This window comes from Aotus nancymaae, unplaced genomic scaffold (genome assembly GCF_030222135.1).
Source record: "Aotus nancymaae isolate 86718 unplaced genomic scaffold, 86718_ANA_hifiasm-v0.15.2.pri h1tg000131l, whole genome shotgun sequence".
Classification (NCBI taxonomy): domain Eukaryota; kingdom Metazoa; phylum Chordata; class Mammalia; order Primates; family Aotidae; genus Aotus; species Aotus nancymaae.
The window spans coordinates 7907179-7920789 of NW_026988546.1; the positions used below are offsets into that span (position 1 = coordinate 7907179).

Consider the following 13611-nt stretch of genomic DNA (forward strand, 5'->3'; position numbering starts at 1 on the left):
AAAATGGAATTGATATGATAGGTGTCTAGCCCCAGAAGTCAGTGAGTAATGCCTTTTTCTGTGTCCTTAAGTTCCCAGCATAATGCAGTACATTTATGGTTAAGTACATTTTCATTTTCTCTTCAAATACTCTTCAGGTGGTATGAAGGAAGGTCATGTGTTGTAGCTAAAGAGATGCCAGGAGAGGCGTGGTAAGTTCTCCCTCATGAGTTGGGCCACCCAGCTTGGGCAGTCTTAAGCTTGTATAGCGCACCCGGAGAGAAGAGTCAGTATATTCCCTTTTGGGTATTATTTAATAAACGACAGGCAAACTTTTGTTCTTTTAAAAACTCTTTGTGTAGCTTCCTTAGCACACGATTGTATGCATATGAACATTCAGTACATTGAGTCCTAGCTTTAGTTTTTCTTCCAAGACTATTTTGCTGGCCATTTTGGTTCCATTATACAAAGGTGACCCATCTCAGCAGATAGATGATTACTATTAGTTTCAAATTTAGAAGTTTGCTTTGCAGATAGATGATTACTATTAGTTTCAAATTTAGAAGTGTGCTTTTTTTTTTTGAGACGGAATCTTGCTCTGTCACCCAGGCTGAAGTGCTGAAGTGCAGTAGCATGATCTCAGCTCACTGCAACCTCTGCCTCCTGTATTCAAGTGATTCTTCCGCCTCAGCCTTCTGAGTAGCTGGGATTACAGGTGCCTGCTGCCACTCCCAGCTAATTTTTGTATTTTTATTTGAGTCGGGGTTTCACCATGTTGCTCAGGCTGGTCTTGAACTTCTCACCTCAGGTGATCCACCTGCCTTGACCTCCCAAAGTACTGGGATTACAGGCATGAGCAGCTGCGCCTGGCCCTTTTCCTTCCTTCCTTCCTTCCTTCCTTCCTTCCTTCCTTCCTTCCTTCCTTCCTTCCCTCCCTCCCTCCCTCCCTCCCTCCCTCCCTCCCTCCCTCCTTCCTTCCTTCCTTCCTTTCTACCTGTCTACATTATTTTAGAACCCCATTCCCTCCCCTTATATTGGCCATTCCTTTCAGAAATTAGAAATGGGCCTACATTGACTACATTTGAGACAATTGCAGTCTGCAAGGAAAAAGGAGCAGGGAATTGGCATGGGCCTTTGTTGGAGTGGATTGATGAAGCCCTGCTGAGAGCCCTCTGTGTGCCAGGGCCAGGGCCTTACGGACTCTCTGTACTTTATCTGCCACCTGCCTGACTAGAACAAGGGCGAGGCACCTGAACACAGGAGGTCATCCAGTGATCTTAGGAAACTCCTAGAAGTTAAGCAACTTTCCTGAGGAAATACAGTGATGGGGTGATGGACAAGGGATGAGAGCTCAAGGCTACATGGGTCCCAAATTCATTTTTCCCGGTTCAGTGTCTTGTTTGAAAAGAGGGAGGCAGAATTCTCAGATGATTTTCTGATTTAAATTTAAATTTAAAATGGACCTAATTTGGAGACCTAGTATGTGATAATGAAGACTGATGCTGTCACATGGTCTGGCCTCATCACAAAATAATTGATTAGTTGTTAGCTCCAACGATAGGAGCTCTCATTAATTTAGGGAAACAAGGTTCCATCGATGTGCTTGGCCATTGACCATGTGCCACACAATTGTACACAGCAGTCCTATGAAGTGGGCACCACTGTGATCTCACTTATACAGACAGTTGCCTGAGGCACACCAAGCGGTATCTTGCCCAGGTACAGTTACTCAGTGTCATAGTTGTAATATAGTGTCATTGCTTTGTCCACGTTGTAACTTGAGTTCCTGCACAGACTCTCCTCCTCAGATTTGAAGTTTTAAAGTTCACAACTCTTTAAATCATGAGACCACAAGAGAGACACGCTGTTGGAAAATATGGGGATGTTCTTCCTGTTTTACATCTGTTGCAGAAGGACCACTTCTCACAAAGTCCTTAAGTAGATCATGCTCAGCTTACGTGGATGCTTTTTGCTACTGGCCTAGTAAATGACCAGCAGGGCATTGCAAAGAGTGGGTAGAGAGGAACAAGACTGACAGTAATTAAACCCAGTACTTCTTATCTAGGTAAAAGGAGAATGATGTCTGATATCTAATGATATAAATGGGTTACAGAGTTTTAGATTCTAGGTAAGACATTATAATACACCTGTAAGAAGCCTGTGTCCCTCCTCTCCCCAGTTCTTGATATACTTTAAAAAAAAAACCCAGAATTTTAAAGGATTGTATAAAGAAATTGGGGGGAAGAGAGAAAGAATTTTAAAAAATGGATTGATTGTTTGCTCATGTTATGCTTTAGCTTGTTTCTTTCTTGCAGTCCCTACATTGGGACTGCAGGAAAACTTCAAAGAGAACTTTTAATATGATTCTTGTGAAATCAAGTAATGGGTATTGGGAATACAAAGGGAAAAATTATAGTTATCCATTTTTGACAATAAAGGATGGCCAACCTAATGTATAGAAAAAACAGTGTCTTGGAGATAATGTTATGTAAATTAAACCTGTGAAGGAAAGAAGCAATTGATGCTTTATCAAAAACTCACTTGTTCTAAAAATTGTCTTGTTTTTTAAGTGTGGTTCGTTATAAACCATTTTGTTATATTGGAGAGCACAGGACTATTTCATCATCACTCTTGGTTAGTAAGAGATAAGTAGATGAGATACAATTTGTTGGAAACTCCAGCCATTTTGTTCTAATGGCTGTGCATAAAAATTGGTGCGAATTGATTTTTTTCTGTTTTTCAGGGTCGACATGTTAAAACGGGTCAGTTGGCGGCCATCAAAGTTATGGATGTCACTGAGGTAAGATTAAGTCACACATGTTTTTAAATAAATTTATTTAAATTTATGTTAGATGGAAGATAAGGATTCCTCCAACAACATAGAGTATTATTCTGTTTGGAAAATCTGATCGCTTGAACACATTGCCCTTCTGTGACATTGTTGGTTCGTAGGTCCAGTGGACTAGTTAGCCTAAATTGTTGTACATGGTCTCCACGTAACAAAACGCCAGTAGCATTTTCTCAGAATACACTCAGTGCACACCCACATCTGAGTGATGTCATCCTTGGCAACGTAATGGGCCATAATTGGAAACATCTTCTCTAATGGAAAAGAAAAAATTTGAAAAGGGATCATGGAGGTCACATGAATAGGGAGATTGAGGGTTTCGAGTGGAGAAAAGCTTCTCTAGGGTATTAGGCTACATTTGTGCCATTTCTTTTATTTTTAACATGGGAGAAGAAAACAGTCCCAGCCAAGTTCCCAGAGGTTGGAAAACAGAAACATCTGCTAGAATGCTGAGCAAATTGTTGGCAAAATTTAGTAGCAAAAAATAGTTCTTGAAATGGTCGCATGAGCATTTACTGTGCAGTTTTAGATGAGAAAGAGGAGAACTTGACCAAGACAAAAAGTAGGTGTATGTGTGCCTGTGTGTGTGCATGTAATATATGCACGAACCCATATTTAAGTTATTTAAAAATGTTCATAGATTATAATGAACTAAATCAATTTCATTTTAAATTCTTTTTATCAGAAATTTTACTTTATGCTTATGTTTGCCTCTAACTTGTTAATTATGAGTAGGATTCAGCATCATATTTCACAGATTCTAGAAAGAGTTAACCAGCAGCATTGGAGACTTGGGATAACTTTAAATCCAGCCATAATTTCTCCAAGTCTGGGGTCTGTGAAGGGAGATAATGGCTAGCCTGATCTCCAGTGTCTATCCAGAGAGCAAAATCTCCTTCTTTGCCTTGCTCTCTGCTTGGTCTCTGACAGCATGGTCATCTTCCTCATGAGTATGTGTCAGTAAGAATTAGAAAACACTCTTGTCTCTGGACCATGGGACAGCTGATAGAGCCTTTCATAAATATTTGAAGATGTGACATTTTATGAGGTGACCACCCTCTTTTCTCTGTTAAAACAGATTAATGGATGCTTTAAAATGAGTATGTACCATGGCGAACTTGAATGGCCAAAAGATTCTCCTTAACATACTCTGATGTAGACTATTCTGTTGTATTATAGTGATCCTATCTTGGTGTACTGCTCAGTGGGAAATTGGATGCTTTCCAGTTAAATATTATTTAAGATGATTTTAAAGAGTGGTGAAGAAACAGTAACTTCTTGGTTATTGTAATTTAAATACAATAGTTGAGCTATTTATGAAGTGCTCTCTCTGTGAATAGAATGATCAATAACATCTTCCTACCAAAGTCTCCGTTCAGAATGCCGTTTATCTTGCTGGTGCTGTGTTGGGAATGGTGTTGCTGGCAAATACGGTCTTTGCATTTTTATTACCACTTTTTGACTTGTTTACTGGCAGACTTGTAGGTACCATTTTAAATGTAATCTTTTGGAATTTTATGAACTGAGTGTTCACCTTTGCAGTGTCATTCAACCTGTGCTGTTTCCCCTGATATAGCTATTGTGACCGATCAGGATATGTCCTCTTTCACATCTTTAATGGAATCTAAATGGGGTTTACCTTCTCTGTAGAGGTCTTCTTCACCTAAGCCTGGCTCTGATTATAAGTGTAAAAAAAAGAAGTGTAAGTTATGGGAAAATGTAAAGAAAAAGTTAAATCCATATACTTCTGCCACCTTATTTTTATTTTTATGTTTTTGAGATGGAGTCTCACTCCGTTGCCCAGGTTGGAGTGCAGTGGTGGAATCTCAGCTCACTACAACCTCCACCTCCTGGGTTCAAGCCGTTCTCCTGTCTCAGCCTCCTAAGTAGCTGGGATTACAGGTGTGCACCACCATGCCCAGCTAATTTTTGTATTTTAGTAGAGATGGGGTTTCACCATGTTGGCCAGGCTGGTCTTGAACTCCTGACCTCAAGCAATCCACCCGCCTCGGCTTCCCAAAGTGCTGGGATTACAGGCGTGATAAGCCACCATACCTGGCCTTCTGCTACCTTATAATAGCTGTTAGTGCTTTGGTGTTCTGTGAACATAGCTATAAAGTATGTACTGCTATGTGTAATGGATGCTTTTGTATCCTACTTTTGTTGAGTTGTGTACAAAAGGTATTTTCTTGCCTGAAGAATCAATCAGGCAATGTTGGATACATGCATGATATAAGTATTTTTGGGGGCTTCTTTAAAAGTAATTATTGCAAAACCCATGTAATCAGGTAAAATGAAAACCAGATGGTGAGTCCTCAAACAAATATACAAATCCAATCAACCATTTACCATACTGGCCACTCAATAATGTTTCTTTTGTGCTGTTTTCATACAGTGACCTCTGCTATAGCATGGGGCACGTCAGTGCCCAAAGTAAGTGTTGTTTATGGATAGAGGGCCATGTGCAGCAGGCAGCCTGGAAAACATGCCCTTGCCGAGCCTGCATGTCAAAGCTCCTCTGAGCTCCTCTTTTGCACTTGTAGGCATTGGCCTGGCTGGGACATGGGAGCAAGTGGGAGCAGGCCGAGTGAGAGATTTTGCAGCATGTGCTTCTGGTTCCAACTCCAGCAGGAGGGGCTGTTGGAGAGGGTTCTCTTGATGAGAACAGGATTCTCTATGTTTTTTTTTTTTTTTTTTTTTTTTTTTACCTCCACTTAGTTTCATCTCAGAAGCAAAAAGATGCAAATACTTGTTTTGGGGAAAAATCACAGACTTGTTCTGACTCTTTAGGTGAAAGTGAGAGGCAGTTACCAGGCTACTAGTTATTCCTCAGGCCCAGAAAATAAGAAGAGCAGCAGGTGTGGGAAGTTGAATGGTGTGGCTGCTCTTCTCCCGAGCTGTCAGCTATTGGCAGGCTGAAGGAATCTAGCTCTGGAGCTGGCTGCAGACAACGCAAAGATGTGGGCCCACTTCGCTTGCTTTGCTTGATTATGTGAATCTGGAAAACAAAGCCAGCTGAGAATTCAGATTTCATCCTGGGGTGAAGTGACAAGGGACTATGGAGGAAACCAGGGGGTCTAGGAAGGGAGGAGGCATTTATTTGCAAGAGATGTAAAGGTCTCTTCAAATTTGGTGTGTGAGTACTTGTATTAAGAATCAACTGTCCTTAGGATTTTGAAAGGCTCTTTTTAAGGAAAGCATGTCTTTTATCTGATTGGTTTTGGGAAGGCTTAAGGAACAGATTAAGGATGTACTCAAAGTGAATGACACTAGGACAGCAGATTTATAATGTGTGTGTGTGTTTTTAAAAATTATGGTGGAGTCAGAGGATTTGCAGAAAAATGTATAGGGAGATCTCATGTACCCTTTGATTTTCCCCAGTGATAAAATCTTGCATAACAATAGTACAATATTACAACTTAAGTACATGCACAAAACAAAGCAAGGCAAATGATTTTTACCAGTGTTTCTCAACTTGGAGTTCATAAACTCTTTAAGAGAGGTTTGTCCCTGAGAACAGAATTTTATTTTGCATATTAATAGTTTCCCCCAACTTTTTATTATGAAAAAGTTTATACATCCAGAACTGTTGAAAGAGTGAACACTCTCAACCTTTCACTTACTCAGCATTTGTTAACATTTTGTTCATGTGTGTTGTATGTGTATTGTTGTTGAAAATAATTACAGCTATCACCATGACACTTCACCTGAAAATACTTGAATATGCTTGTCTTCAAATAAAGACAGTCTTCTACGTGTCATGAAGTTTCACCTAATGTTCAGTCTACATTCATATATCTTTGATTGTGTCAAGAATGTTTTATGCACTATACTTAATTATCTTATTGCTTAACTTATTTTTAAGCTAGTAAGTTTTTCTTTACCTTCCTGCCTCCATTTTTATTTTTATTTTTTTAAAGAAAATTGACTTTTGTAAAAGTTCAGCCAAATTGTTTTGTAAAATATCCTGTATTCTGGATTTGATAGTTTCCTCATGTTATGCTTTAACTTGTTGCGTTCTCTCCTGTATTTCATATAAACTGGAATTATGTTAAGAGGTTTGATTAGATGCAGATTAAATATTTTTTTGGCAAGAGCACATCAGTGGTGGTATTAGGTACTTCATATTGCCTCATATCAGGGGGTACATCAGTTCTAGGTGAAGCCCATTTCACTCCTAGCCTTCCCATTATTAATGAAGCCAAGTTGGGTCACTTGATTAAAGAAGTGACTGCTAGTGTTCTCTACCATAAGGGTGCATTATTAGTTTTGCATTTCCTAAATAATCCATCTCCAGGGTGATACTTCGGCACTGTGTGAATATTCTGTTCAAGAGCAGCCTTTCAATTAATGGCTTTGGCATTCATTTAATGATTCTTGCTTAGGTTAGTTATTACTGCAAAATGATGATTTTATGTTCTTCCTTCTGTATTTATTAGTCAACAACAGTCTATAGAAGAGTTTCCTCCTACCTCTCCCTACCCTCCTCTCTTTTTCTGGATATTGCTGTGGACATGGGTGGTTTTATTTAATGTGTTTCCATCAATTACAGCTGTTATTATATAATCAAGTTGTACCATATTTGGCGGTACACTGGGGACTAGTGGGTCCCCAGTGGAGTCTGTAGCCTTTTGACATGCCCCTATTAGTTTTTAAGTACTTCTTTGTTTTCTGGGACAAGTAGATATTTGGAACTCACCTGCCAAGACATAGAATGCTCTCCTCTGAGGAGCCTTAGTTCTGTTGAGTGGGAAATGTATTTAAAGACTAGTATCTGGATGCCAAGTATGCTCATTGCTACTGAGGTATTATTGCTTCTAGGCCCTTTCAGTAGGCAGAGCTAAGAAATACATTTTGTTTCAAAAACCAGAGTTTTTTTTTTTTAAATTCTATCTTGTATATCTCATGTTTCTTTGTCTTTTATACTGAAAATCTTGGTTCCTAATAAAACAACACATTTTAATGTTCAGTGAACATACAATCATTTCAGTATTATAACAGTATTACTACTTAAAATAGACATGGAGGGGAGAAGTTTAGGATTTTTCTTTTCTTTTGGCCTTTTTTGCTTTGGACAAATCAAGGACAAACATTACTTAGATTAATGCATGGAGAACAGAGGCAAACTTAAAATTTGGTGTTTTATGTCAGATGGGGATGAAACAGTGCTCTTTGGAATGAATGATGTTTGACTGCATTTCAGCAGCACTGAGTAGCAGAGCTGCATCCAGTCTAGTCTTTGGCCTGTCCAGTGGTCTTTCCAACAATGGGTCCTTTTTCTCAGCCACTCTGGCATAGGATGGTGTTAAAGCAGGGGATTCTCAAAATGTAACTATTGAACTAGCAGCTGCTGAAAGGACTTGAAAACTTATTAGAAATACAGCTTCTGGTTTCATCCTAGATTACTGCATCAGAAACTCTGGACTGGAGCCCTCCAAAACATTCTAATACACCTTCAAGTTTGAAACCCCCTGCTTTTTAATGGAATCTTAGAAAGAGCCCACTCCCTTCTGTCTGTGGGTGAAGAACTCCAGCTCAGAGATGCTGATACTTCTTGGTCCAGAGTACATTGCTAATTAGACACTGTAGGAATTAGAAACTGGATCTTTGATTCCCTACTTACTGTACTTGTGAAAGTATAACTATTTCAAACACCAGGTTTTTAAGCAAGCTTGTTGAGTGAGCTGATTTAATCTGAACCTTAATGGATAGGTGGATCTTTACCACATTTCTCCTTTCTAAAATTTGTTTTTGCAGATTTGTCAGAGCAGACTTCCTTTTAGTGTTAAGACTACAGTGTTTGTGAATGGCAATTCTGTCATATTCCTTAGGGGACAGGAAGATGTTGGGCATGATATCTGTTGGGAGCCAGTTGGTAGATTGAGCATCCTCTAGTATTCCCAGAACCACATTCCATGGATCTGTGGAAGTAAAAGCTGTGTAAAAGCCCCGAAATTCCCTACAGTAGCCAAGTAAAAACCTGACCTCTGCCTGTCATCATACGTGGAAAGGCAAGAGCCATATAAGAAGCTTAGCAATATATGTCACTTCTGGTGGACAGGTTTTTGAATGTCTTCTGAGCTATGACCATGCATGGGTAGGACAGCTTGCTCTTAGGGAGTTCATGCTCTGGCATGAGGGAGCAAAACAAATGTATTCCAGTGATAGCACAAGGCCATGTAACACTGAATAATTTTACCTTTTTCATCTGGAGGGGAGCACAGTGTAATGAATGTGTTGTTTTTGTCTAGACTGAAAATAAGAACAAAAGGAAGGGAGGGAGAGATCTCTGTGGGCTGTGGGACCTGTTGTTCTGCACTGTTACTCGTCAGATGCTAGTTAAACGCTACGAGCCTTACAGCTTGGTACTGGCTTCTTCTGTGTTAGGCAGCTGGTGGCACTTTCTCCCTTTGCTTTGCATAACTCTGACAGACTCACCACAGGATCATTCAAGGTTGTCAGGGTGAGCCAGAAATGCATCAATTTTTGACAATCTGTATCTCCCTCCTGTACCACCCCTCCCTCCTTATCTTCTGCTTTTTTAAAGGAACGTCCTTCTTTCCCTTAGCTACTGAGAGAGAAATTGATGTGCCATGTTTGTGGGATGCTAAATTTCCTTGTCTGGTATTTTCTTATCTTAGACAGCTTTTAACCTGGTTTGAATGATCTTTGATCTTAAATTTTAACTTCCTAATTTGGGTTAGTTTCCTTACTCACTCAGTCTTGTGTAGATAAAGGCTACACGTTTATTTATTTATTTATTTTTAAAATATTGATACAAGACAAGACCTTGAAGAAAAGCTCTTAAAATCAGTTAAAATCAACTACATTTTATTTAATTATTGATTTATTTGAAGTAACAAGTATAGTGATTTTGAGAATAGTTCCACTGTATCCTCATATATTACAGCAGTGTTTTTTAACTTCCCTTTTTTTTCACTGTCTCCTCCCTATGAAGCTTTTTAAAACATTTTTTTTTTTTTTTTTGAGACAAGATCTTACTGTGTCACCCAGGCTAGAGTGCAGTGGCACAAGCCTGGCTTACCATACCTCAAATTCTTAGACTCAAGTGATACCCCCACCTCAGCCTCCTGAGTACCTGGGACTACAGGAGTGTGCCACCTGTAATAATTTTTTTATTTTTTTTTTTTTTGAGAGAGACTGGGTTTTACTATATTGCCCAGGCTGATCTTGAACTCCCAGGCTCAAGCAATCCTCCTGTCTTGGCCTCCCTAAGTGCTAGGATTTACAGGTATGAGCCATATAACCCGCCCTAAGGCATTCTTCTCTAATTATTCCCTATGAAATTTTAATAGTATAGATACACTATATATCTGTATATAACTGTATATATGTTTATGTACTGTGTATATGCTTAAAAGTAGTAAATTTTCTTTATGCCTAAAAGTAGTAAATTTTCTTCTTGAGGACAATATCGACCCCATTGAGAACACTTGGTATAGAGAGATATAAACACAGTGAAGTTTCACAAATGAGGCAGAATAATATTTTTACTATTTCTAATGTTTTCTTTTTTTAAAAAATTCACTAGATATTAGAATTAATCTTCAGGGATAGAGATGATTCACTGTGAAAGTGTAGACTGGATTTTTTTTTTTTTTTTTTTTTTTTGGTAAAGATATGCTTTAGGCATCATACATTGCATTAGACACTATACATTGTGTGAGGTATGGTATGGTGCACACATTTAGTTTAGGGTACACAATAGTGTTTGAGACAGATGTTATCATCCCTTCTCTCTAGATGAAAGAACAGATCCTGGGACTGAAATCCAGGTTTTTCTGATAGTGCAGCTTATGCCTCTTTCTTCTGAATCCCTCTATTCTTCTCTTCTCCAAAGTAATAAATAGTTAATTTAGGGTTAAGGTTGAACTGTTCAAGAAATAAGCTGTTGAAGTGTTTTAAGAATAGCTATACTGGTGATGATGTCATAGTAAAATTTCTTGAAAGATTAGGGTTTTTTGCTTTTGGCTGGGTCAGAATGTGTTTCTGTTTTGGATTAATTCATTCTAATGTCATTCTGAAACTGGGAATTTGAAAATTCTCTCATGCTATTTTAACCCATTAGTAAGTCAGTAAGTAGAGGAAGGTTAAGACTGGGTTAGTTTTATACCTCTGATATTTTATATTTTTCATATTGAAAATCCTTCATTTAATTTATGGATGACAACAGTTGGAATTCAGAGAGGTGACTGACCTCTCTAAAGTCAAAATAGGGTCCTGGACTTGGTTTTATTACACCACATCTCCCAGTTCACTACAGGAGTATAGCAGTGGTATTCTGTATTTGGGTTTTAAAGTAGTAGTACCTAACAAGAAGCAATGCTATATAAGTAGTAGACACTCAAATATTTGATGAATTAAATGGGGTGTTCCATTTTTGGTGATTGCATTACTTCTGTGCACTTGGAGAAAACATAGTAGATATACAATATTGGTTTCATTGTTTAATGTCATTCTCATTTTTTTGTAATTTCCCTGTCATTTTTTATAATCACAAATATTTACATTTTAGATGCTAACATTACTCATAAATAATAGCAAGACCTCTTTTATATTTAAATTTCATCCCTCTAGGAAAGAAAATTATTAGAAGGAGAGTTAGGAGTGAGTACATTTCTGGGTTTTGTTTTTAGAATTGTCACTGAACTAATAAAAATGATTGAACCTTTTTCTCATCTTTTCTAGGAACATAAATTTGAGGCCCATAAATAATTTTCAAGGTGAGTTTATAGTGTATGAGCCTCCTAGACAGTCAACCTCATTATTTATTAGTCATAACCTGCCTTTTACTCCAAGACAGCAATACATATTTTTAAGCATGATAAAGCTCAGTTTCCTCATCTGTAAAATGGAATAATAATGCCTACCTCATAGGCTTTTGTCAATATTAAGAGTATTTAGTCTATTAGTTTTTACATGGTAAATGTGAGTTTTCTTGTTACCTTCTCCTTATTAAAAATATCACTTTTGCTGAAGACTTTTTATAAACCCCGATACCCTCCTCAGCCACTAGAGCAAAGAATCCACTCCCTACCTGTCTCCCTTTGCCTGTGTCGATCCTCTTTGCCTTGTCTTTCTTCTCTGTAGGCTCCTTCATCCTGTGGTTACAACCATCACTGTTGGGTCCTTTGACAACTACCTTTGCCTTGTGAACTCTCTTCTCCTGTGTATGTGTGTGTGGATTTTTTGTTTTGTGTTTGATTTTTGTTTTTTGAGATGGGCCTCACTCTGTTACCCAGGCTGGAGGGCAGTGGCACTGTCAGGGTTCACTGCAGCCTGGACTTCCTGGGCTCAAGTGATCCTCCTACTTCAGTCTCTTGAGTAACTGGGACTACAGATGTGTGACACCATACCCAGTTAATTTTTAAAATTTTTTGTGGAGAAGAGGTCTTACTATATTGCCCAGGCTGTTCTCAAACTCCTAGGCACAAGCTCTTTTCCTGCCTTGGCCATCCCAAAGTGCTAGGACTGCTGACATGAGCCACCGAGCCCTGCTGATTCTTCTGCTATTTTAATTGTTAACTAGAGAACAGTGGCCACATGTTGTTCATTTTATGTGTATGTTTTTCTGTTCCAGATCATACTCTCTTTTAGGATTCTCTTAGCCCTTCTAGGTTCATGACAGCACCCTTCATTCACATGGGTGGTGCTTAGCTTATATTTGTTCTTCTGAAGAATGCCTCAAGACAAAAGGCTGTTATTGTCGTCCCCTCCCCTCCCCTCCCATCCCCTCCCCTCCCCTCCCTTCCCCTCCCTTCCTTTCCTCTCCCCTCCCCTCCCTTCCTTTCCTCTCCCCTCCCCTCCCTTCCCTCCCCCTCCCTTCTGTTCCTTCTTCTCCTTATTATTATTATTTGAGACAGGATCTTGTTTCATCCCCCAGGCTGGAGTGCAGTGATATGATTATGGCTCACTGCAGCCTCAACTTCATGGGCTCAAGAGATCTTCCCACCTCAGCTTCTTGAGTAGCTGGGACTAAAATTTTTTTGTAGACACTGGGTCTCCCTGTGTTTCCCAGGCTGGTCTCAAACTCCTGTGTTCAAACAGTCCTCCTACCTTGGTCTCCCAAAGTGCTGGGATTATATGCATGAGGTACCACATCTGGCCAAAAGGCAGTTTAACAGGAGAATTTCCAAAAGTGTTTTAAGCAGTAGCAAAAAATATGTATAGTGTCCCTTTTAAAAGATTAGAGACAGACTTTATGTTAATATTTATGTGCTATTTTAATAATCATACGTTTACTAATTTGTAGGCTAGTTTTAAATATTAAAAAGGAATGGTGAGACGCATCATTTATTCTTATTGAAAATATGACTAAGTACTAATTGCTTTGTTCAGATGTAATTTTGGTTCACTGGGACTGGAAATGGCAAGTGTAAACCATGTTTTGTAGTTTCTTTGTTTTTAATGCTATTCATGGAGTTGCACTAATTCATTCATTTAAAAAAGTACTGAACACTTAGTTTTAAAAACACTGTTCTCAGTTTTGGGGCAGAATAGAAACATTAATTATGCTTTAGGAATGACTATTCTTGATCTCTTGGTAAATTAAAACTTGCTGTGAAAGGATGGTCTTTGTAATTATTAACGAGCATTCTTCAAGCAGATTGAACATCCACAGTTTTCTTAATTTCATCGTTTTATACGATGAACTAAAGGCATTTTTTCAAAGTAAAATAAATGGTTGAATAAAAAAAAATCACCCAACAAATTTTGTATAATCTAAATTGTTGTTGTTTTGAAAAATGGATACTGTCCTTTCA

At 38.6% G+C, this 13611-nt stretch overlaps 1 protein-coding gene across 36 annotated transcripts in view; it reads left to right on the forward strand.

The window, feature by feature from the left end:
- MAP4K4 (mitogen-activated protein kinase kinase kinase kinase 4) overlaps nucleotides 1–13611 on the forward strand; it is a 192062-nt gene that overhangs the window by 91199 nt on the left and 87252 nt on the right. For 34 of the 36 annotated variants that reach the window (XM_021677407.2, XM_021677413.2, XM_064371367.1 and 31 more), the window contains one exon: nucleotides 2723–2779. In XM_021677407.2, coding sequence (XP_021533082.2) covers nucleotides 2723–2779 — 57 coding nt within the window. Of the gene's footprint in view, nucleotides 1–2722; nucleotides 2780–11536; nucleotides 11572–13611 lie in introns of all 36 variants that reach the window. The other 2 variants (XM_064371377.1, XM_064371378.1) reach the window with 1 other exon arrangement.